Here is a 25,918-nt window from a genome sequence, read left to right on the forward strand (position 1 = left end):
CATCATTCCTACAAGATTTTGATAAGTGATACCCATGAATTTAAAGACATTTCCAGATACACTTGAAGTAATTTACCACAGTTTGGGACAGCATCATTTATAGCTATAAAATTAGTAAATTTGCTCTAGTTGAGTAAAATCCTATTTTTCTTTGAACCAGCACCCGCAGCTCGGTGACGAGCAGTGTCACACACACACAGAACCCTGGTGTCGGTGTAAGTGGAGCGCAGGGCCTGCTGTCCAGCTCACACGTCCCTGAGCCCGTCGTCCTTAGAAGGTGACAGGAGGGAGGAGCAGAACTGGGAACTGGCTTGTAAACATCTAAATTTCTTTAGGACTCTTAGGATTTTATCGTTTTTCCTTTACACAAAAGCCTGGATTTTACTGTAGTTAAGTGTCTGAAGTTTTGGAGTTTTTCTTTTAGACTTCAGCATCACACAGGAATACGACCCTTGAGGTCTGGATGCCGTTGAGCTGCATCTTAAGGCAGTAGGAAAAAATTCATTTGCTAAGAGTCTGCCACGCACTGTGCTGTGCTGGGCCTTTCCCGTCTCTCACAAACCTTCACAACAGCCCACTGGCAGGAGGTGACGCTGTTCTCATTTATACGCGGGAAGAACGCAGCAGCTCCCGAGTTGAAGCAGCTTGTGTGAGGCTGCACGTTAACTGTGGATTCGCACCTGTCTTACTCTAAAACTCCCCTGTTCTCTCTTCTGCACCGTGTTCAAGAGGGAACTGCAAAACCAAGCGTTTGGTTTACAAAGCTTACAAATAGTTGATTTTCCATAATCCAGCAACTGGCAAGTTCATATTTAACCTCGTAGTTATTTATGTCAAAATCATGGCCTTTAAAACCATTTTCTTCAAGGTAGACTTTCTAGTTTGATTGGATTTTCAAGGATTGTAAGATTCAGCTTCGTGTTAGAGGTGAGACTAAAGCCTCTCTGTTCCTGGCTCATTTAGCCAGACAGAGTGGGGCTGGGGTCTTTCTGTTCAAGTAGGAGCTTCCCTCAAGAGGCACAACGGAGCACTAAAAAGAAAGTCTGGGGTCACCCAGAGAACACATGAAGGACAGGCCTTATTTCAGGTCCACAGATCACAGCTGCAGGTGACCTGACTAGGCCTTGTTTCCCCGCTTTCCCTCGTGCCAACTTTGTTAACGTACCTGTGACGACAGGCCCCCTTGGCGTGGCCGTCCCTCTGCCCGGGTGCGGGCTCTGTATCCTGCTGGCCTCCTTTACGGTCGTGGCATGGAAACCTGTCACAGGGGTTTAAAGAAGACAAGATGACGTGGGCAGATTTTCATTGCTCAGAGGTGGTCCGCTGGTCACCCAGGGGCACTGGCAGCTCTGCGAGGTTGAACAGAGATGGGGGTGGCGTGCGGGAAGCCTGGGGCCAGGCTGCGGTCAGCCTGGCCGCTGACCAGCAGTGACCTTGAGTGGTCAGCCTGGCCGCTGACCAGCAGTGACCTGGAGTGGTCAGCCTGGCCGCTGACCAGCAGTGACCTGGAGTGGTCAGCCTGGCCGCTGACCAGCAGTGACCTGGAGAAGGCAGCTCATCTCTGGACTCCCGGTTGGTTCTTTTTAAATTGAAAAATACTTGACGTGTCAGTCCCAGACTGTGTGATGGGTACCTCTGCCTAGTACAATGTTACTAAGTGGTTCTTCCCTGGAATCTAGCTTACTTGGCTAAAGGAGAGGGACTAAGGTGTAGAATGGACTCGCGTCAGACTGCCTGGGTTCAAATCCCAGCTCCCTCTTCTTAGTTGGAGGCCTTGGGCCTCAGCTTGGGGAGCCTGCCTCCTGGAGTGGCAGGTGCCTAGAATGTGGCCTGGCCCCAGGGGGCCATGTGAGCGACTGAGCAGCGCCTGCTGATGGCACCCCAGGACGCGTGCGAGAGGGTGTGGCTGCCACCTGCTGGACTTCAGTGTGGAGCCATAGGTAAAATCTACTGAACAAAAAAGTTAAAGTGCTTCCTAATTAAAGAGTAAAAGCCTTAAGGTGGGCGTGGAAGGCGGCCGGCTCTGTGGATTTAATGATGAACCTGAGGACTAGGGCTGCCAAGGGGTGTCTGTGCTCGTACTAGGTCTGCGAGGACCTGCACCCCAGTCCAGAATCACCTTTTCCAGAAACTTGGAGAGGCTGGACGTGTCCCTGTGACGCCAGGGCTATTCAGAAGAGTTTTGCGACTCCTCTCAGTTCCTTAAACCCTCAGGCCGTGAGCCACCCAGAGATCATCGGCCTTGCATTTTTGCAGAAATCCAGCCATCTGGTCACCCACTTTAATCACAGTTGTCAAAACAGGTGCTCAAGCTCTAAAAGCATTTTAGAAAGGAGTATGAGGTGTTCTAGTCAGGAATCGGGGTTGAGGAGGGTTCTGTCAAGCATCTGCCCTGTGCTCTTCCACACAGATGCTCATTAATCCTCACCCCTGCCCCCCGGCCCCCGGACAACCCCGTCCATCTGCCCAGAGGCACCCCTGCCGCACGCCTGGCCCAGAGCTGTCGCGGGGAGGAGGTTCACGTGTGCGCACCGAATCCTCACCTGCGCGCTGGTCGCGGCGCTCAGATTTCCTTGATGTTTCCTCTGAGGCGGGTCCCTGCTGCGTTTGCTTCAGTGCGGTGGTGGCCCGGAGTCACGGCGCCCGTGTCAGTGCTCTGGGCGGCGGCTCTCTTCAGAGGCCCCGCGAGAGCAGAGCAGGCCCGCGGCGCCCCTCCCACCCCTGGGCAGTTTATTGTTGGAGCTGAGGGTCCTTCCAGGTCTTGCGTTTTACACCTCATCATGGCTGAGTGACCTTTTCAGGGCTAAATACTGATTCTGTCTTTATAAAATCTACCCCTACAAGCTGGTGGCACTCTGTGCCCACGGAGGGGATGAGTGCTGGATCTTGACTGCGCAGCTGGATCCCTCCGGGGAACGAGTCGGGTTGGCCCTGAAGCCCTGTCGTTTCAGGAACCTGGGGTTAAGGGTCTGCCCCGGCTGCTGGCCTGGCCGGCCGTGTCTGCCGCGAGGGCTTTCCTGTGCCCGGGCGCCCACCCAGGGCACTCAGAGCTAGGCTTGGGTCCCGTCACCAGGTCGCCTGGTTCCCGGGAGACGAGCATGCAGGCCCCTGCCCGGCGTCCTCAGCACCGCGGCCCCGGCCTGTCGTGCCCGCCTGTACCGGGGGCCTTCCCGCCCTCTGCCCTGCGCAGCGTGTGGCCCTGCAGCTGCACCCTGTGCTCTCTCGGCTTCCTTTTCTTCATTGGGCCGTCAGTCTTCCAACTTTCAACTTAGATTCTGACCCCAGGGATCCTCTTAGGACCGAACGCTGCCGCCTGGCCACTTCTGGGGCTCCATCCCCAGTCCCCGCCTGCGCGCCTGCGCCCTGGACACCGGCCTCGGTTCTGTGTCGTTCTCATGGCCGGTGATTCAGTTTCACTTAATTTTTTACTGTAACCCCAGACCAACAAATCACACTTATTTCTCTCCTTAAATCTCTCCCTCTGACTTCCTGTCCTTCAGTAACGAGACGCCCGTTTATCCAGCGTCACAGAGGCCCACGTAGTCAATACATGCTTGTAGGTTTTACCTCTGCAAGGAATGAAATTAGACTTCAGCTCTCTCCCCCCATTTCAAAATCTTAACAGTTTTAAGAACTTTTCAGAAATCTGAATCCGTTCAGTACAGGCAGAAATACCTCTGGTTCAAAATACTTTTTTACATTTGCTAATTCACTGCAGGTCTTGGGTTTGCTGTTTTAATCCTGGTGCTTGCTAACTTGAAATGTGATTTCTGGCAGTGCATTTTAATCAGGTCTGTTTAGGATAAAACGTGCTTCTGCAGTGTGGGTTTTATCTGGTGACTGTGTCTGAGAATGGCTAGCCACCTTTAGGACTGACTAGATGAGACAATGGAGAAACGTTCCCGCTCTGTGAGTATCTGGAAATGGCAGTTTCTCCAGGTTAGTAAACCAAGAGCTCCTTTTCCTTGGTTGTCCCCGTCGGTCAGACGTGCATCTTAGCCGGTGCTCTGTGCTCTCAGATGCAGCTCTTTTACTCACATCTCTAGTTAAAGCTGATTTTGAAAGTATTTGTGTGCAATGTGAAACGATTCCTAAAGCGCCAGCACACTTCCCTGCTGGGGGTGGAGGTCTTTGAGAAGCATAGAGTGCATCTAAAAATAATAAGCAAAAAAGAAAACTACAATCTTGCTCTTAACTTCCCCCAGGAACTTGTAAAAGGCTTCGCACATTTTCAGCATAGGCAATTCAGACGTTTCAAGTAACAAAGTCTGGTTTCAGAATGAAGACGACTTAAGGTGTGTTCCACACGTGCTGTCTGGCTGTCAGCTGTTTGACTTTTCAAATGATGGTCAAAGGCACCTCCCTCCCAAGATTTTTGGTTCCCAGTATTTAGACACTTAAACATTTTTAAGCAAGCAGAGATGCATTTTTGGTTTAACTTCATCAGTATGTCAGTGAGTCAGTGCCTAGAGCTTCCTTCTGTCCAGGATCTCGCTGTAAACAGTAGAGCTGCATTAACATGTTCATTGTAGAAAAAGTAGCTTCTGATTAGAGGTGGTGCACACTTTGGAGATTTAGTCTTTGTAACTATGTGATGTTTCAGTCTTTTCTGCTGAAAGGAAGTGAATCAAAAAATATTAGGGCAGTAAGAACCAGCATTTTAATTTCTTCTCGACAATGCTTGAAACACTCAGTATTCCTTAAATTTCAGATTATTCCCAATTCCGAAAAGAAATACACAAAATGTTAAAGCCATTTTTGTGGTAGGGTGGTGGATTTTCTTCTTCTTTTCAAAATGTAATGTGCTTATATTTTATAATGGAAGAAATAAATATAAATGTTCAATTTATCTGAGCCTCCTACGATGAGTGTAACAGTCACAGTGGTCGTGGGCAGCTTCGCTGCAGCCCGTACAGAAAGTGAGCCCATTTAAAAAGTGAGATGTTTTTGTCACTTTACACGTTCAGAGAAAATCAAGATAGATTACTGGCGGAAAATCCTTGAAAGGAACCCCAGCTGGCTTCTAGTCTGTTAGGTTTTTAAATTAATAAACCACCTGCATCGGGGCCTGTGCCAGGCTCCGCGCTCAGTGCTCCGCTCCCCCCAGTCTTGGCGCCCACGCAGCCTGTGGCTCCAGCCCTGCCCAGCCCAGCCCACTGGAAACCCTCCTCTGCCTCCAGCTGCATGTAGGCCGACCCAGAGACCCACCGTCACCCCTAGGCTACCTGCTCCTCACCTGCCTCTCCTCCCACCCTCCCCTCTTGGGCCTCGGCAGGACTCCCTCTGCTGGGCTCACCCCCACAACGGCCTCTGCCGGTCAGCCTTCCCCGACCAGCGTCCCTCATCCAGGGCATCCCCGCACGCAGCGCCTCACACCACCCTGAGTCTTCGCGCCCTCTCCACTGTCTGAAGTTGCCTGTCACCCCCTTTTGCACTGTAAACTTCCTGACGGCAAGAATTTTAAGTTACCAGATCACCAAGTCTTGAAAGAACACCTGGCAAGTGGCAGGTGTTTAATAAATAGGAGTTGGTGTCACAGCCACACAGTGAAGCAGGTACACCCCATCCTGCAGATGAGGAAGCTGAGTGCACAGGCTCAGTAACATCTGGAGGTCGGTCAGCCTTAGGTGGCTGCAAGCTTGTCTGCCCAGAACCTTCACCCAGTTCTGTTGCCTCCTTCCTAATCCAGAAGGTCTCCAGGTGGCCGCCTGGTCACCAGTCACTGAAAACCCAGGAGAAAACAGGCTGAATTGCCGGCCCTGGGTTCACACCTGCCCACGTCTCAGCCTCCACTGTGCACGTATCGCCCAGAACTTCCCGGCTCACAAGCCCCGGAGGATTCTAGGGAGAAACGGCGGCTGCAGTGGCCTCCTGGCTGTGCCACCAGGAAGCACTTACCAAAACAAAACCAAGGAAACTGGCGCAAGTGCCCGGAGTCACCGGCAGGGTGGCTCAGGTCAGATCCCGTAGGTGAGTTCTAGAAAAGGAAGTGACACAATGGGGACATCACAGCCGTAGCGTCAAAGTGAAGTTGGTTCCCAAATTGTGATCTTAAATATTTTTTCATTAAATGCATAATACAAGCTTAGCAAATGATATCAAACTGAGACAATTAAATAAGCTACCTGAGGTGACAAAAGCTGCCCACCTGGTTACAAGGACACCGCGAGGAAAGAGACCAAAGGAAGCTCCGCGGAGCGCAGGTCCCTTCAAGCCGTGTTTCAAGTCAAGGACTAGCTGTTATCATTAAGACTTTTTTAAAAAAATTACTGATTTCTTTTAAGGGAGTAATTCATGACTTATGTCTGTGTTTTGGTTTTATAACTTTAAATCAGCAGTATTCCTCCTCTGCAAGAATTTTCCAAACGACAGGGAGACATTTTAGGGCTTGACGGGTATTCCCGGGGCCCCTGGGAGCCGTGGGCGCGGGTGTGTCGCTGCCGCCCTCTGCTGCCCGCGGGCGGGACGGCAGGGACGGCGCCTTCCCAGGGCTGCCCGAGGGGTTGGGGGCGGAGCGTTGGGACCGACTGTCAGCGACCCTTCTCTCCCAAAGCAAACCACCTGCTCGGGCCGCCGCAGGCCCCCCAGCCCGCTCCTCCTGCGCTCCGGCCCCGCCCCAGGACTTCACACTGAAGGGAAAACGCTGCTTTTGCTCAGACGTCAAGGGGATGATTCGGATTTAAGCTGGGTGATCCTGTCAGAGGAAGATGAAAGCTGAGAGAGTCACCCCGCGGGGTCATGTGGGGAGCTGGCCGGCAACGCTCAGAACGTGCCCTGCGGCGTCACCTCGTCAGCCAGGAGGAACAGCTCTCGGACCAGCCGCCGCCCCTGTGCTTTGCCCCCTCCACGTCCACGCACGCTTACTTCCGGGGGACTAGTCACTGGACGTGAGCCTGGTGTGAAGGTTCGGAGCCCTTGATCGAAGCAAGTCCCACCCACTTCGGGGCGGGCCGTCTTAGGCAAGTCACTTAACTGGTCTCGGCCTATTCTCTAAAAAACTACAGTTACTAATGCTCAACGGTTAGAAAGCCCTCACTATGTGCCAAGTGTGTGGCTGAAGTTTCTAAAGATACGGCATGTCAAAAAAAAAAAAAAAAAAAAGGCTGATCCCTGGGCCTGGCCCAGAGTAACCTCATTTTCTCCACTAGGGGTGTTTCTTCTCATTACATAAGCAGTGTTCATCTGTCAGCCAACCGAAAACCATTAGCAGCAGCTTTTTTTCTTTCCTAGAACTGAAATTCCATTTAAAAGGTGTGGTTCTTTTTTTCTTTTCTCCCTGTACTTAACAGAGCCTCACATTATATTAACGTTGGAAAGAATCTGATGAGTTCTGCAGGCCAGCTTTCTGCCCACCTGGCCAGGGGGCCCATCCCATCCCTGGACAGACCAGCTCCTAGTTCTTTCTTGAACCACATGGACCTTCTTGTGGTCTGTGTCCTGGTTCTGCTCCCCAGATCATCTTAGAAAACATTCTCTCTATCTCATAACGGTCCTCGGTGTGTCCGAAGACCGCTATCACCTCCTCCTTTGTCAAAAAGCATCTTTTATCCAGGCTCAGGTAAAAATCAATAATGACCACCTCAACCTACATTGATTTTTTTTCCCTAAAATACTCCCATAAATTTTCCCCTTAGGAAACAGTGCCTTTATTAAGATGATGGGAATTAAGATGATGTCTGCCCACTTCAAACCTTATTGTACCGAATAATGTAATTTGCAGGGTCCCAACGATTACTTGAGATAAAAGATGAAAATAACTGCCATGCGTTCTCCCCCCAGAATGTATCACTCCAGCAACGACTTCTTGCTCTCAGGCAGCATTCGGCAACTTTGCTACCCCTAAGATGGGGTGGGTGCAGGGGAGGTCTGCTTCGTGGGCATTCCCAGAGCGGCTGATTCTAGCTCTGGGCTGGCGCCCAGGAATCTGCATTTGATGAGCGCCACAGGTGCTCCCATGACCACACTGCAGAACATTCCCCGGAGAGTCTGGGTTTCCCCCAAAGGGGCTGCTGGGTGTGAAATCTTGAGCCAGCCTGCCTTCCTGCCCCCAGGAAGCCCCCCACTAGCCGTGCGGCAGGACAGCACGTGCCCCACAGCCAGAGCAGCCTCCTCTCCCTGGTACAGAAGTGGGGCTGCTTCATGGTCGTGGTGGCGGTGATTGTGTTGAGGGGGCAGTGGCAGCAGCTGACCCTTTTGAGCACTTCTCTGAGCCAGGGGCTCTTGGAAACATTTCACTCGTGTTTACTTTTTTTTTAATGGAGGTATCTGGGCTAGAATCCAGGACCTCGTGCATGCTGAGCACGCGCTCTCCCACCGAGCTATCACACCCCCACTTGTGTTCACTCTTACCGCTCAGAGCACCCTGTCCTGTACGAGGGAGGATCTGCTGTCACTGTTACAGCTGAGGAATTGCAGGTGCAGATCAATAAAGCCACCTGCCCAGGTCACCCAGCTAGTAGGGGAGAGAGAGGCTGCCCCGGCACAGGACACAGGCAGGCTGCCCCCAGGAGCCCTGCCTGTCGCTCTGCCGCAGCACCTAGCCCTCTCCTGGGGGCGTCAGACCCATCCAGGCAATCACCGGACGCCCCACAGACGCCTTGAACTCAACACGGGAGGTGGTCATCCCTTCCCGGAACCTCTTCCCTGCCTCCGTGGGTGCTGTCACCTCCACAGGAAACTCCCTTATGACGGGTCCCCGTCCATCTCACCTCCTCGCAGCCTCCTCCACCCAGCTCTTCCTGTCCCCATGACACCGCCCTGTCCTGGTCCTCATCCTGAGTGGACGTGGGCGGGTCCCCGGGTTCCATGACCCGAGCTGCTGCCAGTCTTGTCCCCTCCGCCACCAGGCATGAGCTGCTGCCGTGACCCTCGGAAGATGAACTGACCCCCCACAGTCTGCAGGACGAGGACCTCCACTTCCACCGTTGGCCTCCCCATGACCTTCAAATCCAACCCCCACCAGCCCTCACTCTAAACCTGGGCCCCCAACCTCTTCCTGGATGAGGGCGCTGGCGCCTGCCACACCTGCCGGCCCGGCACCTAGTTTGTGGGGGCTCTTCAACCTTGATATAATTTTGAATTTGGAGAAAAGTTGTAAAACACTACAAAGACATTCCCTGTACCTTCCACCTTCACCAGGTCATGCTGACACCTGGTCACACACAGACGCGCAGCCGTGCAGACACTGCCCGACCTACCCCACATCGGGCCCTGCGCGGTCAGCTGAGGACACGTGTTCTCTTACGGAACCAGGTCACAGGGACCAGGACCAGCAAGTGGAACCCTGAAGCCGCGACTTCCAGCCCCAGCCGCAGGCGGCAGTCAGCCCCCGCCCCGCCCCGCCCCACCCCCCACAGCTGGTTTTCCACGGTCACGTCACTTGTCGTGTCTCCTTAGCCTCCTTGGACCCAGACAGTTCCTCAGGACACCGGTGCTTTTAAGGAGTGCGGGCTGGTGGCTCTGCGTGTCATCGTGACTGGGGGACTCGGATCACGCCCTTCCGGAGCGGCGCCCAGCCCCGCTCAGCCCCGGGCCCCCAGCACTGCTGGCCAGTCCTTGTGGGGATGTTGACACTGATGCTGTGGCAAAGGTGGGGCCTTACTCGGTTTTCCAACCTCCGTTTCCTGTTTCCTCCTTGAAGGAAGCTTTCTCAGGACCCCCACCCCAGGCTCCCATGGTCGGGTCGGGGGTCCGTTCCATCACGTCCTGGGCATTGACCTGCCCAAACCCAGGCTGTGGGCCTGCGCCCCACCTCCTGCAGCTTCCAGGGAGCCAGGCCCCACTCTTGCTCAGCTCCCGGCCCAGCCTGGCCCGGAGGAGGTGCTTGGTACATGTCTGTCGAGCGAATGAGAGAATGAGTGAGACGAGCTGGGAGCTGAGTTACTCCCAAAGCAAAACCCTCCAGATCTCCCCAGCCGAGTCCTGGTGGGTTTTGCTTTCTGCATGGAGCATGGCTATGTTTTCGGGTTTCTTTTTATGCCAGATTCTCACTGAAAGCATGGAAGTTTGACTAAATCCCAGTGAAGAGGCACAGCAGTTATCCTTCCTTTTGGGCATCCCAGAATGGACTCATTTTAGAAACTGAACCCCAATCCTAGATTTTCCCATTTGTTTCTTCCTGCGGGCAGGGTGTGGGAGTGAAGGGGAGGTCTCTGGGTCTTTTATCGCGGGAAGTATCTGGACCCAAAAGAGCAGCACGAGATGTCATTGGGCCCCAAGGCTGCGGCCCAGCCACCAGGCACTGGCAGGGAGGCAATCAGAGGACTGTCCCCAGCCTCCCAGGGCCTGACCGGCTCCCTCTGTCGTTTCAGACGCAGGAAGAGGGAGACGCACTGACAGTGATGCGGGACCCGGCTACGCTGCCAAGGCTGCTACGGGAAGACCCTGGCGATTCGTCCCTCCCTGCACCGTCTTGCTGTTCATTAAACTTTGGACCCCTCAGCGGGACCCTTGGCTGGCTCCACGGAGAAGCCACCGCAGGGACGGTTGTGTGACCCAGGCTTGGTAGCGTTTGCAGGACAGCTGCTGTGCGTGACGTCTGAGTAGAGATTTCCTTCTCTGGGTCCCCGTCAGTGGGAAGGATGGACCCTGGGATCTGCGGCCGAGTCCTCCTTCCTGCCTGCTCTGCCCCATCACCCAGATAGTGACCCAGGTGGGACGCCAGTCTGTGATGTAGTGGCTGCAACACACCTGAGCAGCTTCTGGTGTCATCGTTGGGGACCTCTGGAGATGCGCCAGGTGGGGAAGTGTCCCCAAAAGGGCTGGCCACCAGGGTGCTGAGTAGGCCTGGGAGGAGGAGGGCTAGGCGCCAAGCTGAGTGATGCTTTGGGTGAGAATCAGGCCACATGGTCCTTCCCCGCATCCAGGCCTTCCCGCGTCCAAGGCCGGCTTCTGTGTGTTGGGCTCCTCATGGGCTCCCATGGCTCCTTGTGCTGACATGAATCGAGGTGAACTGCACTGAACTGAACTGGATGGAAATAAATTGAATTGAAAGTTATATTCAAGAAGATGTATCTCTTGCTGAGCGCCCGGCTCTGGGGGGGTCAGGGACACACAGGACCACCCCTGTGTCTGCACCAGCTGGGCCATGGCTATGATGCTGTGGCAGGAACTCGTGGGGGATAGTGGGGAGGGACCTGGGGCGGGGATGCTCCGAGCTGAGCCTGCAGGAGCAGAGCAGGCGGGAGAGGGGACACGGTGGGCAGGGAAGGCCGGGGGCCGGGGCGCACCATGTCTGAGGAGCAGAAGAGACAGGGATGAAGCGGATTCAGCCAGCAGATGCGGCCACATGTGTGCAGACACGTTCACGTGGAGGAAGCACATCTCAACTGTGGCCTGTGAACCCCATGCGTGGAATCCCCTAGAATGGCCCCCATACCTGCAGCAGAGTTTCAGGAGCAGGCCCAGGAATCTGCATTTTAAATCAAGCTCCACAAGTGGACTTCTGTTAGTCAGAGACCCCCTGACGGGGGCGGAGTGACAGCCTCAGGGTCAGTCCTGAGCCGAGGGGCCCTCGGTGCACGTCGGCCTCCATGGAGGGGCTCCCAGGCCCTCCCTGAGCTCCAGGCGTTGGCTTTGCTGATGGGCTCCTGGTGGGTGATGGTGGTGCTGTGGGGACACCAGCAATTCTGAAGAGATGATCTGTGAGCTCCGGAAGATTCCAGCCAGACTGACAGCAGCCCCACCGGCTCTTCTGAGGCCCTGAGGACGCATCTTCCATAACTGTCTGTCCATCCTAGGTCCAGGCCCTCTGGGACAGGGGTGCTGTGCTTAGTAAAATCATGCAATGCCATGCCCGGTGCTCCCTGATCGGAAGGTGGGGCACCCCAGCCAAGCTGCCCGGGGGTCCTGGCTGGGCCGCTCTGGGGTGGGGGCTCCAGGTCATGCCGTCTCCCAAGCAGGCCTGGGAGGCCACTTAGAAGTGTTTCCCAGGAGCCATGTGATGCCTCGATTCCTGCATCCAGAGATGGCCTGCTTTCCCCAAGGTCACAGGTGCTACCCTGGCTGCCCCTTGGCAGAGCTCTCTGGAACACCTGTCAAACCCCAACAGAGATGTCAAGTGACTTTCTCAAGGCCACACAGCAGGTTAGGGTGGATGGGCGGGAGAGGGGAGGGGTGCTAAAGCCTGTTCTCCTCATCCCCTCACTCTGGTTTCCACAGGCGTTTGCTATTTAAATGGGCAGGTGTGCCATTAGCACCACCTTCCAGCTGGGCCCAGAGCCGGAGAAGCTCGTGTGAACGAGTAAGTACTCCATGCAGAGAGACGCGAGCCACAGGCGGGGCGTCTCCAGTTCCAGACCAGGGGGATTTCTTGCCTTTCCGAAAACCACCAAGCAAAACACTTCTTGTTTCTCCGAATTCTAAAAAGATACGTTTAATGAAACGAGAGGAAGAGACGGGGACAAGTGCTGCCCTTCAGGGACCCCGTCTGGCGCCGCTGGTGCCTCGTGGAGATCTGACTCACGTGGCCCAGTCCTCGGAACCTGGACCGTGCGTCCTGCATGTGAACTTCGAGATGACCGTTCTTCCAGCAACGCCAGTCATGGTCCCCGACGTGCGAGCTTCGCAGCCAGGGGCTCCTGAAACCCGGTGTCTCTCTCGTCCTCTAACGTGGAATAACCCGCTTGTCGGTGGTGCCAGCCACACACAGAAAACAAAACCAGGGCAATGTCAGCTCGGGCGGCTGTAACAAGCAGCCCAGCCTGGGGCTGAGATGGCGGGGTTCCCTCCTGGTCTGGCAGGCGGCAGGGCTGAGCTCGAGGTGTCAGCAGGGAGGGTGTGTAGACGATGGTCTTCTCCCCGTGTCCTCACACAGTCTCTCTCCTGTGCACGCACGTCCTTGGTGTCTCTGTGTCCAAATTTCTTAAGGACATGGGTCAGATCAGATTAGGGCCACCTTGAGGGCCTCCTTTTAACTTAATCACCTCTTTAAAGGCCCACCTCCAAACACGGTCCCATTCTGAGCTGCCAGGCGTTGAATTTGGGGGAACACAATTCAGCCAGTGACAGGCAGTGTTTCCTGTCCTCTCCTGCAGACGTGTGTGTGGTGATGGGCTCTGAATGATAAATCAAGTGCCATCTCTCAAGCTTGAGCTGCCCTTCCTTACCTCATGATCCAGGTAATTTTACCTTCAGATACACACGGAGTATTTGCAGACTCCAAACTCTTGACACTTCTGGAATTCTAAGTGGCTTCTTGGTGAGCCTCCCTTTGGTATCCATGTTCAACGCCGGGCCCAGGATACCCCAGCTGTCACCCGCCGCAAGGGGTGATGCAACACGGGGGGGCTTCACCCAAAGCCCTGGACACAGAGGAGCTCAGGACCCCTGTCGGCAAACAGTCCTCACACACCCACTGTGTGTCAGGAACTGCCCGCCTCGTCAGGCACGAGAGGAAGGCCCCACACTCCCTCCTGGACCCACGAGGAGTTGGGGACCCTTTCCGGTCAGAGCCTGGGGAGAGCCACGCAGAACAGAGATGCTACCTCCCTGACTCAGGGTTTCCCCCTGCCTCTTGGAAAACAAAAAATTCTGGAATGAGTAGATGCTAGATGATCATTTTGAATGCCACGTAGACAGGCCACACTGGGGAGGCAATGAACCCTTTCCCCTACAGTCAGAAGTAAAAATCAAAGCTTTCTTTCCCAGCTCCATGTGACTACGGCTGCCATTGTCCCAGTCACAGCACCCTTCTAAAGGGACTCACTGTTGGTCCTCACGTAGCCCTGAGACAGAGGCTGAGGGTCCATCTCAGTGAAGGCCTAAGTTCTCAACAAGACACAGGGACTAGTATTTAGGGCGGCTTCTATGCTCTGAAGCTCGGCCTGCACCTGGCGTTCTGGGAAACGGGTACTTCATACCCATTTTGGAGCTAAGAACGTCAAGTCCAGTGGTGCTGAATCACAGAGTGGGGCTGGGTTTGAACCCAGGGCTGTCTGACTCCAAATCCTATAAGTTTTGCCCCGTGTCACCCTCAGGACACTGGGAGATGGACGGGCCCAGCCTACTGCACACTAGCATGCTCCAGGGAGCTTTAACAGTTCTCACCGAGTTGCCCCACCCCAAAGGCTCTGTTTAATGGGCCTGGGGTGGGTCCCCAGGTGACTCTACTGAGCAGTCACGGCAGAGAAGCCCTGCCTTCCCCAGGCTGCACCTGGGAAGGTCAGAGCCTCAGAATGTGCCCTGGTAGGCAGAGTGGGAGCCATTCACGGAAAACTCTCGGGTCCACGTGGCCTGGGCAGAAACTCTGGCCCTGATGCCGGCCTCCTCGGGAGGAGGTCCCTCTGCCCAAACCACACAGCCCACAGGGCCTGCCAATCAGGGCTTTGTTCCCATCTGCAAAAACACAGGTATTGAGTCACTAAAATGTGTAGGCACCGGGCTTAGTGCTGGAGGAGACACAGAACAGAGTATTTGCTCTGCTGTGTCCTCCAGACTAGCTGAGGAGACACAGCTCAACTAAATGTAGAAAAAGGAGAAGAAAGGACAAATATATTCCAGCATAAAATAAGAACCAAGTAAGTGCTCCCCGGGGGTGTTGGGCAGGGAGGGCACCAGAGGAAGACCGTTGGGGGGGTGTGCTCCGGGAGGGACAGGCGACTCCCAGCCCTGCCTGAATCCCTTACACACACGCTCAGCGTGAAGGAGGTGAGCCTTTCCCAGGGACGGAGTGTGCTGTTGCCTGCAGGCAGAGGAAGCGTAGTTGTTCCGCCCAGGGGGAACCTGGTAAAGCTGCTTCAGCACCCACCCCTTCCACCGTGATGGTCTCATTCACTCCTAGAGCTTCAGCTCCCACAGGACTCGGATCCTGCTGTGGACTGACCTGTTCCCTGAGCTACAGCCCACCCCACCTGGACGCCTGCAGTGGGCCCAGCAAACTCCCCCTCCTGCTGGTGGCAGCCCCCGCGTTCTCCTCTGGGGAACCTTCCAAAGGGCAGTTCACAACACTGTCCCATTTTGGCCTGAGCTGGTCTAAGCTGGGTTTTTGTCACTTGCTTTCAAAAGCTCCTGGAACAAGCTCCCGGCGGCCCTCCTCAGACCCAGACCGCAGCCCACGCGGCTGCTCGTCCCACTTCCACCTCTTCACCTGGGCCCGCACGACCTGAGCAGCTTCCTGGCTGGGCCTCGGGCTCCGCCGCCCTGCACTCTGCCGCGGGAGGTTTCTAGCGCCAGCTCTGCTCCCGTAACAGACCCTCATCGACCCCACCTGCTGCCAGGACGGCGCTCTCCTTCCACATCCGCAGCTCCACTCCCGTGCCCCACGTGCGCTTCTCGCCGTCCCCGCCCCGCCCCCGAGCACCCCGGGGCCACTCCACAACATCGTCCCCTCCGGGGGGGACTGGCCTGCACGTTCCCCCGAGACCCCCGCACCTTTGCCTTTCCTACCTGGGCCCGCGCGTCCCGGCGTCCGCGGGAAGTGGCGGAGTGAAGGCGGGAAGGACACGCCCACCACGTGCCTCCAGGTCCCGCCCCGCCCCGCCCCGCCCCGCCCCTTCCAGGTGACTCCTCCCCGGCCCGGCTCCTCAGCCCCTTTCGGAGATCCCGGTGAAATCCTTGTGAAATTCACCTCCAAGACGACTACCCGCACTTTTTTGGTCCTTTCTTTCCCCCAATTAAACAAAAACGTTAAAAAAAAAAAAGGCAATGCAGCGGGGAGGGATGACCAGGTGGAGCGTGGAGGATTTTTAGGGAATGAAACTAGTCCATGTGATACTGCGAAGGCGGATCCACGTCGGGCACGTTTGTCCAAACCCACCGGACACCTGACCGAGAGCGAGCCCGCGTGTAAACAGCGCACTGTGGGCAGCGGTGACCGTGACCCTGCAGGTTCATCCGTCATATAAACGCCCCCGCGGTGGGGATGTGAGGATGGGGGGAGGGTGGGCAGAGGGCATGCGGGAAATCTCTGCACCTTCTCAATTTTGCTGTGAGCCTAAAACTATTCTTTAAAAAACTGTCTTACCGAAAAAGACAATAGGAAAAGCTGGCCTGGTGCAGGTTAGTTTCAATAAAAATTCTCACATGTATACCTCCTTTTGAGCTCACCATGCCACGCGCTTCCCCCACCTCACCCCACGCCCACACCAGCTCTGCCCACGCCCTTCCCCCAGCTCAGCCCACCCTCTCCCCGCCTCTGCTTTCACTCCCCTCTCAGCCTGGCGGGTCCCCTTGTCCCTTCACTCAGTTACAACGCCGGCAAGTTTCGGCCCCACTTTCTCTGCAGGATCCAAACCCTGGCGAGTGAGCACCTACCTCAGGGAGGGAGGGCTGGGCTGAGGCCCTGGCGCTGGTGATCTGGGAGAGAAAACAGGTGGGAATACTCTGGAAGATACTAGAAGGACGTGGGCAAGGCAGGTCGGCAGTCCTGCTAGTTCATATGGCCCCAAGGCCCACACGGCCCAGAGCTGGGAGGACAGCAACCTCGAGGAGTGGGAACAGGCCACACAGGGCAGAGCTGGCTGTCACCAGCCTACAGATGGGTTCCACCTCCTGAGATCCTGAGACAGCAGATAGGAAGTGGAATTTTTAACAAGCAACCTAGGAATTCTCTTTAGTGGGTGGGGGGGAGCTTGGCTGTGTGGGGTGTGGGTGTGTTGGGGGGATGTGGGTGTGTGTGTGGGGGGGGGTGGTGGGGGGGTGGGTTATCCACACCGAGAAGCTGAAGACCCTCAGCTTGGAGGTTCTGCCCTGACTGCCCTCTTAGGGAGTGAAGATGAGTTGGCCCTGCAGAGCCGTGCCCACCCACAGAATCCTGCCATCAAGTTCTGGGGTCGCTGCTTTGCAGCAAAAAAGCTGGAACAGTTGAAAATTCACTGAATGACCCTGGGAATACCTGGATGGCACCCACATCACATCTGCTTCCATGCCTCAGAAGCACGTGGTTTTCCGTAACTGTCCTTTCAGGGGACGCCACACACCATCACAGACCCCCACGACACTCACCTTTTGTTTTAGCTTTTCTGGTGGGCAATTTCATCCTCACAAGGCCACTCATTGGCCTTGAATCATTTCAGCCTGGTCTCCGCTCTAAGGTGGCAAGGATTTTTTTCCCTTCCCAGCTCACTGGACATGGGTGAAGACACGAAACAAACCTCACAGGAGCAGAAGCTGCAATGTGCAAGTGCCGGATAAACACATCCGAGAGTGAGGAGGGAACGGAAACTGGGCCCAGCTAAAGCAGCAACAGTCAATGAAAAAAAATAGTACTGAGAAACAGGATGATGGCTTTAATTTTTCCCCATGTTTTCCTGCAGCGCCCACATTTTCCAAGCTGAGCAGGCATCACTTTTATTTAAAAGAGCTGCCCTGGGTCCATGGACAAAGGCAGGGCTGGAGAGACACTGCACCCTCGCCGGCCTCCCTGCCTCCAGCCCTGACAGCCAGGCGGGGTGGAGGCTGCCAGCACCCAGCCAGGTACCTCCCTCCCTCCCAGGGCTGTGGCTTCCTTCCCCTAAAACCAGGAAAGGAGCACCCGCTGGTTTCTTATTTAGGACACTTATTTGGCAGCCGAGAATTGGAGGGGCCTATTTTGTTGTTGTTACAAAGTAACCTTCAATTTCAAGTTTAAAATAAACCCAGTCCTCTCCCTGGGGCCTGGCCTCTCCGGGAGCTGGTGATGGAATGGGGCCAAGGCCGCTGGGTGTCCAGATGAGGAGCTGGCTGTCGGCAGTGCCCTGGAGTGTCCTTGTTGCTTTTCAGCCCCTTCCAGGAGCCTTTGGAGCCGCTGAGTAGGGCAAAAAAGCAGACACTCGAGCAAGTTTTTGGGGTGGTTTGTGTTCAGGCTGTGGCAGAAGCAGGAACTCGGGGAGGAGCCGCCAGCCGGGCCCAGAATCCCCACAGTCCAAAATCCTGTCTGCTCCTCACCTCCCTCCCCCTGAGACGGTAGGTGGTTTCTCGGGACCAGACTCACACCTTCGCTGCGCGGTTGTTCTCTGGGCTCTCTTTCCCACAAAGGTGCTGGCTCTGAGGGTCTGGGAGGGCCCTGGGGCTCATTTCTAAGAGCTCCCAGGGAGGCTGGAGCTGCAGGTCCTCAGCCTGCACTTTGGTTGACTTGGTGGCAGGGCTGGACCCCATCCCAGGGTTCACCTGCACCCCCACCTGGCCTGCACTGCCCAGAGGAGGCAGTGACAGGCCCTCCTGGGGTGCTGTGTGGGGTGGGAGGGAGGAGAGCTCCTGGTCTGCTGGTCTGATAAACCCCAAGGCCACAATGGGGCTGGCCTTGAGCAGGAGGTTTTGGACCACAGGGCCAGGGAGGCTGGCGCTATCTGGGACTCTCCTCTGCAGGGAGCATTTGGGTGAGGTCACGACCCCGTGCTTCCCCGGCCCAGCCTCCTCCTTCAGTCAGGCTGCCAAGAGATCTTCAGGGCATCGCGAGGACGAGGCATTCTAAGGAGGAGGCGTCTTTAGCAACAATAACAAATGATGCGGACTCTCCCGCGGTGCTAATTGGGCAGCAGTTGCTGTTAATATTGTTCATTAACTCACCGAGTCTGCACGGCAATCCCACAAGGCAGAGACCTTGGTTACCCTCCTTCTCAGGGGTGGGGAATCTGAGGCCCCAGGCCATTCCCCAGGCATAAGGGACAGAGGGATTTGCACGCCTGCCAGCTTGCCCCCAGACCCAGCTCTGGGCCATCCCTCCACTCCTGTCTCTGACGTAGAGTCAGTGGCAAACTGTATCTTCAGATGGGAGGACCCTCCACCCAGGGCAGGCTCCCCTCCACCTGCCCCCTGGCTGAACTCCAGGCTTGCACATCCTGTGTCTCAGATCCTGCATGTCAGGCCCTCAGGAAACATGTGTTGATTACATTCTCGTTCAAACTTGTGCTCTACTTATACAGAACTCAGGGCAGTCAAGGTCTCGGAGAAGGAAAGTAAGGTGATGGGGGCCGGGGGGCTAGGGGAGCGAGTGTTTAATGGGGACAGCCTCAACTGGGGAGGATTAGAATAGCCCCATGGACCGATGGTGCTGGTGGCTGCACAGCAGTGAGAAGGCACTTCGTGCCACTGAGCTGCTCCCTTGAAGAAGGTTAGGATGGTAAATCACAAGATTATTCAATCACACCTGAACATAACATGTGCTGTTCTAACCTGAGACCAGTGGCAAGAGGTCAGCACTCCTTCGTGCTGCTCCTGGGGAAGGGGAGACAGCGACAATGGGACAGCCCACAAGCCGTGCCCCGACATAAACCCTCAAAGCACAGGGGCTGATGGGCGCCTTGCCGTCAGGAGCACTGAATTTGGAGTCAAGCAAGTCAAGGGCAAGCCCAGCCCCACCGTCTGACGGCTCCTCCAGCGAGGGCCAAACCTGGGGGCTGGTCGGCGCAAACAGGTGATGGACGCGTTCGGTCATCTGTGAGCCCGTGCTGATTCCCCACTGGGGAATGGCGGTCAGAGATCGAGGGCCGGGCCTTTTGGATTAACGTCCACTCAGCCCCTCAAACTCGCCTTGCTCAGCCAGAGCCAGGGGCTGCAGTCAGGAGCTGGAAACCCTCAGGCTTCCCCTCCCCTTGGTCTGGGGTGCCCCTTGGTCCTCACTCACGTTCACAGGGAATGGCTGGGCCAACGGCGACCAACCGCAGCCCGACCCTCCCAGGACAGGTGGGCAGGACAGCACTGGAGCACGCGGGGGAGGGGGTGCTGCTGTTCCTTTGGGACCCTCCCCAGAAAGTCTCACGGGCGCCGGGTTACAGGGCTGTCAGCAGGCACGTCCGAGAAATGGGGCGCATGTTGGGGTGGGGACCGAAGGATCAAGAACTATTTTCCTTTTCCTTGGCGACATACGCTCAAAGTTACTTTTAAGGGAGTGAAGCCCCCTCTTTTAAAAGTTAATTCCGGACCTCCGGAGTCAGGGCTGACCTCTGAACTTTGACCTCTCTGATGTGTCCTTCAATCCTGTTGGTGCCACTTGAAAAGAGTCTAAATCCAACCCCTTCTCAACACCTGTCCCCATCCCTGCTCCTAGCCACTGCCATCCCTTGCCTGCACCCCTGTGACTGCCTCTTGGGGGTTTCGCTGCAGCCGCCCTTGTCCTGTCATCCCCCTGTCCATACGTGCCCCCACGGCCCGTCTGCTGTCATCCCAGCCCCTCCCTGCTGCTTCCACTCCCTCCTCGGTGGCTCCTGCAGGGGCCAGGTGGCCCCCGGGGGCCTTCTCCTCCACTCTGGGTCTGCCTGCCTGGGTGACTTTCTGAGTGCTTGTGTCCTGATCTCTCAGGCCACCATGCCCCGCCCCCTCGTGGCTACCTTTCCCTCGGACTTACTGACTCGGCATCTTCCTGGTCTGGTCTGTTTCCTGTCACCCGTCGTTAAAACCTACATCCCACAGGGAAACTTCCGTCTTGTTCCCCACCATGTGCTCGGTGCCAAGGACAGGGCCAAGCACAGCGGTGGCCCTGGATACACTTTGTTGAATAAATGCACAGTCAGGGGGCCTGGGTCCTGGGTCCTGGGTCCTGGGAGGAAACAGGCAAAACGCCCCCAAAACTCCATTCGGTGCAAGGCCTGATCCATGTTGACAGCTGCAAAAGCAAAACTGATTTTTAAACTCACGTCTTTCCTCTTCCCCATCTTCTAACAGGGAAGTGAAATCGAGAAGGGGTTCCTAACGGGAGAAGCAGGGCTTCAGCCAAGATGGTCCTTGGTTCTCTTGGGTCACCTGGGCTTGCCTGGGATTCTTTGAAGGCACAGTAGAAAACCCAAGCCGACTCATTTACCTAATAAACACGTCATTCTTTTTTTTTTTTCCTTAAAGAGGGAAAAACTGGTTATTTCTTTCTTTCTTCCATACACGCTAAAAAATACATAATTTTCTTATTCAGTGTTCTCATTTTTTTTTGCAAATGCTTAAAAGATTCCTCGAATTATCCCCTTCCTTTTTTAAAATTGAAGTCCAGTTGATTTACAATAAAGGGAGGGGGCCCCAGCCAGCTGACAGCCCCAAGCACAGGAGGTGACAGTGCAGAAGTACTTCATCTCTTAAGTAACAGCCTTACTCCTGATAAATTCCACCTTCTCACCTCCTATATGCTTTTCCCAACGTTGCCCAGACCCAGGGGTTGTGCTGGATACACGCAGGCGTCCAGTGGGTAGAGGGGAATTTCCTGGGGTCTGCACCCCGTGTTTTTTCTCTCCTATTCCATAGGAGCTGCCACAAACAGTCCAAGTTCCCAGCCAGGAACGCCTCATCCACAGGGTAGGGGAGGAACTGCAAATGTGGCTCTTCAGTGGCCAGGAGCCACCTTACCCCGCTACGATTGGAGAGATCAAAGGCTGGTCTCCTGTGAGCTGCCTGTTTATAACCATTTCCGAGCTATTCGGTTGTTCTGTTAATGCAACTCAGGACTCCCCATTGGATCTCATCACAGCCAGTCTCCTGGGGCTGGATCTGTGTGTGGGGGGTGAGGGGCAGTTGCAAGGGGGCCCCTACAGAGGAGCCTGAAGGCCTTAAGGACCAGAGCACTTAACTCTCTTGTCTTGCTGGGCCCTGGTGCTCGTAACGTAACACGGTCAACGCATGTTAAGCATTGCCTACAATCAGCTTCCCCTGAACCCAGCTTCCTTCAGAGCTGCTTTGAGAACCACTCCCGTCTTAGGGGATTCGGGACTTTGCCATTCACTGCTTTCCTCCAGCAGATCCTCTAAGCGTGGGTTCCACCTGCTCCGTCCCCCAGTCCCTGGCTCCCAGTGCTGTCCAGGCCCCGCCCCTGCCTGCACTAGCGGATTCAGAGCTACAGGAGTTCTCCACCCGGGGGCAACTGCGTCCCATGTAACGGGCTTAGAGGACTCCTGGGAGTTGCTGCCCAGAACACACACCCCTGCCGTCAGCTGTTGTGAACAAGGACCCAGTTGCTGCCATCGCCACTCCAGGCCCTGGCAGACTATCCTGGGTGAGCCAGGACGAGGTCATGGGGTGGCTTTGGGAAGGCCGCCTGGGTGACAGCTCTCGTGGGGACCATGGGTGCTGAGCCAGTGCCGAGCAGATGCCGAGCAGGTCTGAGGACCCCCCCAGTGGCCCCCGATGACCCTCTTGTGGCCTGGGGAGGCGGGTGGTGAGACAAGCTGATAGCACTACAGCAAATCAGAGGACGGCCATGTGACCAGCAACCTGCCGTTTTTAAAATATAACATTTATTGCTTAGATGGTTTGATACAGAATAGGTTTTCTTCTCATTTTGAATTTGGAAGTACTATACAACTGAATACAAAGAGGAACGAAAGTACCGAAACCGAACGTGTGATTCTCTGTTCATGTGGCATAAACCAGTCTTGTACATAACATGTAGCAGCAGTTTTTAAGTTCCCTTTAGAAAAATATGAATTCTACACATTTATTATTGTTTCCTGTTTAATGCATGGGCTGAAATCTCTAGGATCAACTTCCTTCTGGAGGAAAGAGAGGAACAGAGGGTGGAAAGAACGGTGAATCTTTCTGAAACCAGCATCCGACTGTCACGTAGCTTCCCCGGGGGCTGGTGGGAAAAAAAAACCAGCCCTTTGGGTTTTTTGTTTTGTTTTCACAGCCGGGAGTTTCATGTAGTGATTGAATCTCAGCATCGTGTCCATAAATCAAAGAGAAAAACAAAAGAGAAACTTGCACCTCAAAAAACTTTTCAGAAGATCCATACATATATATTTTTTGTAAAAGCCCTGAGAGGAGAAAGAGAATCAAACAAAATGTATAGAAACAAATTAGCTGGACATGCAAACTAAGCTATGATTCACCCAGAGTTTAAACAAATCACAAATTTCACAGTTTAATATTGGGGGAGGGGACAGAACAAACAAATGATACATCTCTCAACCTCACTAATAAAACGTGGCAAGACCTTATCGACTACGAGGGTACAGATGAGGGCTAGATAAAGCTTTAAATCAATAGTGATTATTGCGAGCGGCAGCCCCGGCCGTGCTGCGGGGGCTGGTTCCTGCTACATCTCACCCCAGCGTAGAGTTAAGTCACGGCTTCTCCCCACAACGTTCCAAGTTTTAGTGTGGAGAGCTGCAAAGGAAAACAAAACACAAGAAACCCCAAATAATAATTAACAACGAAAACAATGGCGACGGCCGCCGTAAAGAAGTGAGGGATGCGTGAGCTGGTTTTAACTGAGCGGACCAAGCCTGGTCTCAAGTGATACGGGGGGCTCGTTGGTTCTGACGTGTGTTCACCTAGAGTAAAGAAAACCTTGTTTTGAAACTGGGTCACACATCCCTAATACAGTTAAAAGTCATATATACCTCAACCTTTTTCCTTTCACATGCAAAGATATCACTTTTTCATTATGTCAAGAATATATATCTTCCTTTGAAGTCTGGGCAGTTGGATTTTGGCCACCAGGAACTGGGGAGGAAGTGGAGAGAAAGGGGGGTCTCTGTGGTGGGCACACATGGAAGGGCAGGAGGGGCACTGGGGACCAGAAGAGGCGAGGGTCCCAGGAGGGCCAGTCAAGGGCAGAGCCCTCAAGGGGCAGCGAGGGTCTGTGTGGCGCAGCAGCACGGGAGGCCCCGCCACACGACGGCTCGGGCAGCCCAGAGGTCTGGCTGAAGGACAGGACGCTGAGCACAGCCCAGCTACAGTAGGACATGTCTCTTCTCACTGCTGGCGGCTACAGTGAGGGGGGTCTATTGCCTGCATACACTGCTCATGAAAGAAAATCCTGCCTCTGTGCACCCAGGGGTTCAGGCGATTTCAGAAACTAGAAACGTGTTTATCTTCAAGCACCAACCCCGAATCACAGGAAGGTAAATATACATCTGTTTTTCTTCTTCAATCTCGCATGTGCAGTTTTATTACCAGTAGTAGTATTTCCTTGCTCTGCAAAGGACAGGAGCACAGGCGGGTGAGGCCTGGGCTGGGTTTGGCAGGAAGACCAGCAAGTGACAGGTCTTCTGCCTGGCTTCCCCAGAAGCCCCGGCTCGCACCCTCGCCTCCCCTCCCCGGGCTGCCCCTCCGCCCCACGGGTGGGTGGGGGGACCGCACGGCCCCTGCTGGGCTCTGCAGTTGCGGAAGAAAGGCTTCTCGTAAGTACAGTAGAAGAGCTATCGCCCGATGGAGCCGAGGAGGGCTGCGGGCAGACGCTCATGTGGGGACCTGGGGCCATCCCAGGTCTCCCAGGACAAATATTGTCCATTTGTTTCTGCTGACTGCAGAGACCAGCAAACTGATGAACTACAAATAATAATAATAATAATAATATTAATACATATACCGAAAGGGGGGGAAGGGGGGCAGATACATGACATCTATGCATGTTTTCCGTCGGTTCAGTTGCCAGGGTAACTCTTCTCTGTAAGTTAGGAACAGATGTCTTGAAACTGGAACAGTAATAACACATCTAACGCTGAGAGAGTGGAAACATGCATGAGGTCGAAGCTAGAATCTTTCCTGGTTTTGGCCTGAACCAAATTGGAAACCTTCATCAACCACATCCTGCAGTATACCGAGGACCAAATTACAGCTCCACCATGTAGCAAACAGAAAAGAAGTCTATTTGAGAAATCAGCATCTTATCCACATTTCCTCCGGGAATTTACATGAAATTCACATCGCTTTCTTCCAGTTATTGGCCGTGGGTATCCAAGGGCATTTTTTTCCTTCTGCTTCCAGCTCACAGAACAAACGTTACTATCACAGATTTGCAAGAACAAGCTCACACACACCAAGACAGAAGGTAACGTTAATGCTTAAATGAAAAGGTCCTCTCCAGATAATTCATTAAAACATTTGCTTTGTTTTTTAAAAAGTCATTTGGGGAAAACACAACACCCAAGACGACACCAAAGGACTGTAAGTAGTTAAGGCACTCGAATGGTCCGTGCTGCGCCTCTGCACGGGTCCGTAAGGCTATGGCACTGAGCGAGGCAGCCCGCCCTGCTCCCCCACGACCTCCGTTCTCTCCCCTGGCGGCTGAAGCACTGAAGACCCCTCGTGAAATATCGGTTCAGGACACTCTGCTCCGCTGGCTTTCGTCTGTGCGCTGGGGGCAGGGCGGGCTGTCATTCCATGCCCAGAAGCGAGGCGCTGTCGGCAGTGGCGAGGATGGGGGGGGCGGGCCGCTTGCTGGGCAGCTCCGGCAGGTCCTGCCCGAGGGCCGCTGGGCTCTCCCGGTCAGGGTCACCCTGAGATGCCTGCTCCTTGGAGCTGCCCATGGGAGCAGCCCTGGGAGCACTCCTGCCGGCCTCGCTCTGGCCGGCACCCGCTGTCCGACCCGCCGCCCTCTCCTCCCTGCGGCTGGCATCCTTGGCGGCCAGACTCTCCTTCCGGCTCCGGGTGACAGACATGCGATTGCTGACGAGCAGGGCCGAGTCCGCCTCGCTCTCTGACGGGGGGTTGTTGCCGCTGTGGGTGGACTCGCTCCCGCTGTCCTCCTCGCCCCGCTCCTCCCTGTCGCTGTCCTTCCCGGGCTGTTCGGCGCGCCGGGCTTTCTGGTGGACTCGCTGGTGGCGAACCAGGCTGTGCTTCAAGGTGAAGGTACGCTCGCAGGTCTGACATTTGTACGGCCTCTCTCCTGGAGGATGAGGAGAGATTCATGTCTGTTAGGAAGGCCACCAGCACTGACCACCCTGCTTAGCACAGGAGCCAGTGAAGACCAAGGGGAAGGGTGGCAGGGGCTGGGCCAGGCCGGGCCTCCCCTCACTCCCAGGAAGCCTGATTTGTCTGAACTGGCAAAATGGGGAAGGAGGAGGGCAGGGGCCGGCACGGATCTGCCTCCTTGTCCCTTGAACCTGGCTTCTCACACAGATCCAGGAACCGGAGTCCCGGAAGCCGAACCTCAGGGGCACCCAGACAGGCCCGAGAGAACCCTGGGGAAGGACAGTGGCGGTGGCCCTCCCCAGGCGGGCACGGGCACCACTGCCAAGGCTCTGCAGGGCAGCGGCCCCTCCCAAGACCAAGCTGCAGAGAGACACTTGTGTTCTGACTT

The 25,918-nt window shown here is 55.2% G+C and overlaps 1 protein-coding gene and 1 long non-coding RNA gene across 11 annotated transcripts in view; one reads left to right on the forward strand and one right to left on the reverse strand.

The window, feature by feature from the left end:
• Positions 1 to 6,416: 6,416 nt before the first annotated feature.
• Positions 6,417 to 10,996, forward strand: LOC140687640 (uncharacterized). Its single transcript, XR_012062040.1, has 2 exons — positions 6,417 to 6,959; positions 10,311 to 10,996. It is a non-coding gene; the product is annotated as an uncharacterized lncRNA (long non-coding RNA).
• An 11,109-nt stretch (positions 10,997 to 22,105) lies between these two features.
• The window catches only part of RREB1 (ras responsive element binding protein 1), a 122,523-nt gene continuing 118,710 nt past the window's right edge, over positions 22,106 to 25,918 (reverse strand). For all 10 annotated transcript variants that reach the window (XM_072945719.1, XM_072945725.1, XM_072945718.1 and 7 more), the window contains one exon: positions 22,106 to 25,504. In XM_072945719.1, the coding sequence (XP_072801820.1) occupies positions 24,993 to 25,504 (512 nt within the window). In that variant the 3' untranslated portion in view covers positions 22,106 to 24,992. The remainder of the gene's footprint in view (positions 25,505 to 25,918) is intronic.

The sequence above is a fragment of the Vicugna pacos genome, chromosome 20 (assembly GCF_048564905.1).
Source record: "Vicugna pacos chromosome 20, VicPac4, whole genome shotgun sequence".
NCBI lineage: Eukaryota > Metazoa > Chordata > Mammalia > Artiodactyla > Camelidae > Vicugna > Vicugna pacos.